Source organism: Leptonychotes weddellii, unplaced genomic scaffold (genome assembly GCF_054177405.1).
Source record: "Leptonychotes weddellii isolate Sample4059 unplaced genomic scaffold, ASM5417740v2 HiC_scaffold_24124, whole genome shotgun sequence".
In the NCBI taxonomy this organism is placed as follows: domain Eukaryota; kingdom Metazoa; phylum Chordata; class Mammalia; order Carnivora; family Phocidae; genus Leptonychotes; species Leptonychotes weddellii.
This window is the reverse complement of record NW_027831564.1, coordinates 1-2,378: the sequence shown is the minus strand read 5'-3', so window position 1 is coordinate 2,378 and position 2,378 is coordinate 1. Positions and strand designations below refer to the sequence as shown.

The 2,378-nt window shown below is 39.5% G+C and overlaps 1 protein-coding gene across 1 annotated transcript; it reads right to left on the bottom strand.

Annotated features, from left to right (window-relative positions):
- Positions 1 to 5: 5 nt before the first annotated feature.
- Positions 6 to 707, bottom strand: LOC145718878 (keratin-associated protein 3-3-like; the record flags this gene model as incomplete). The annotated part of the gene is made up of 1 exon (XM_081810381.1): positions 6 to 707. A coding segment is annotated over exon 1 (360 nt), but the record flags the coding sequence as incomplete, so codon positions are not given.
- Between the last annotated feature and the right edge of the window lie 1,671 nt (positions 708 to 2,378).

Genomic DNA, 2,378 nt, shown 5'->3' with positions numbered 1-2,378 from the left:
ATGGTCTCCAGGCCTGGGGTGGGGTAGGAGGAGTTGAGCAGGAAGCAGGTGGGCACACAGGGCTGAGGAATGTGGCAGGGTGGGGGGGAGTTGTCACAGCAGGTTGGCTCCAGTAACCAAGTCGTGTGTGGGCAGGTGCTGGGCAGGCAGACTCCGCACCGGCAGCATTTGTCAGAGGAACAGATGGTGGTGGCGGGGCCGGTGGGGACGCTGCAGCAGCAGGGCACACAGCAAGCCATGACGTTGGGAATCTGGTTTGCTCTTGGTTTCTTGGAAAGATGAGGTTTCTGAGGTACAAATGTCTCCTCTTGCTTTGAGGCTCTTATATACCCTCCCCAGTGCGTGTTGGTCCAACCAGAAGGCATCCTCTCATTTTTGTTTATCCCACCCTTCTTCACTAAGATTCTCTAATCAGTTTGGTATTTACTTGTCTGTTAAGAGTCCTGCCCTTATTAAGGTAAATCATGTTTTTGACTCATCATGTCATTTTTGTCATAAGGTGATTACATTTTGTCTTCACAGGGTCCTGGAATGCCAAACCTTATATGAATTATGGATAATCAGTGTGAGAGACAATTTAGCTATAGTTTCAGAGGCTATATTCATTTCCTTGTTTTTCTCCCCCTTAATTTAAAATAATATGCATAACATAAAATTTTTAATTACTAATTTCAGTATATATAACTCAAATGGTTAATTGGACCATTCTCTCAATAAAGTCAACAAGGACATAACTACTTATAGATGAGTGTTGCATATGGCTATATGCATCTCAGACATATTTACTTTATTGAGGCTATAATTCAGGTTCTATTGAGCAAGTGGGGTGATAGTCAGAATGGAATAGATGAAACTCCTTTTCATTATTTTTTTTTTTAAAGATTTTATTTATTTATTTGAGAGAGAGAGAATGAGAGATAGAGCACATGAGAGGGAGGAGGGTCAGAGGGAGAAGCAGACTCCCTGCCGAGCTGGGAGCCCGATGCGGGACTCGATCCCGGGACTCCAGGATCATGACCCGAGCCGAAGGCAGTCGCTTAACCGACTGAGCCACCCAGGCGCCCCTCCTTTTCATTATTTTTACTCTATTCCAAGTTTCCGAAGGTTGTATTACTCTGTTCTTTTTTTTTTTTAAACAGTCTTTACTCAAAGTTATGCCAATCTTCTAGCGAGTCAAAATGTAAATTCACTGGGAAGAAAGATCCACCCAGTTGCTGACTTTTGTTAAATGTACCATTAAAAGAAAATCACCTCATCTTTATTCATTTTCAGATGAATGCTGTACTAAATCTAAAATAAGTTGAAACAAGGTCTAAAAGCGTAAGTCATAAGATTCACAAAACAACAGTGGGTTCAGGAAGTGGATCTGATCCAATGTGATTTAGAACTTTAGAAATCCTTTTTTCACGGGCTTACTTCCTACTGTGCATGTTTATTTGTTTTCATAGCTTGGATCTTCAATTAGGTTGTAAATTCCTTTGAGGAACCTCACTTGGCCTTGATTTGCCGGAGTCTTAGGTTGGCAGATGAGAAAGTGGGACTGAATAATCTGCAGGGTGTAATACCCTGATTCCAGCATCTTCACATACTTCCCCTTGATCAGCACAAAACTATCCAGGTAGTAGAATCTAAATTACATAATTTGTTGGATGGCAAGTTGTTGTTGAGGAAACATGAAGTATGGATTCTTTGGTGGGGTGTTTCTGAGGGGACATTACTGAAAACCAACTTGGCCTGTTTAAAAGAGAAGCAACCTGGCTGAAACAAATGGAAAATTTAATGGAAGATACTAAATGTCATTGGTAAATAAGCCTCATGCATTTTATGAGAAGAAAAACTTGTTAGTGAAGTTGGCTTGATTTTTGCTTAAATATTGATAGGTATCACAAAGCTTATCAAATAAAAAGATTAGTGCCTTCTAGGTACTTTGCATCTCTGTGTGATCATACCGTTTCTTGCAGTGTCCTTCCCTGCTTCTCTACTTCTCAAATCCTGCTCATTCCTCAAGCATCAGCTCAAATATTTCCTTCACAGCAACCTTTAGGTGGTTCTTCTAGATGTTTTCATTCTTTGCTTTCACAAAGTATGCCGCCAATCTTTTCATTTAGACCTCGTTTCAGTCTGTTATATGTTATGGCTCATCATTTATATCTGTCTTCCTCACTCCAGTGCAAACTCTCTGAAAGTGGGAATTATGTCTTCATCTTCTTTGTCTCTGTCAAGTACCTAGGTCATAGTAGGCATTTGATAAATGTGTATTGAATTGGATTAAATTACAGATTAGAATGAAAAAGGTATGTATTTATTTTAGAATAGCTCCTTATAATAATAATAATACTTTAATAAGCAGAACAATTCATTTCTTTTTTTTTTTTTTT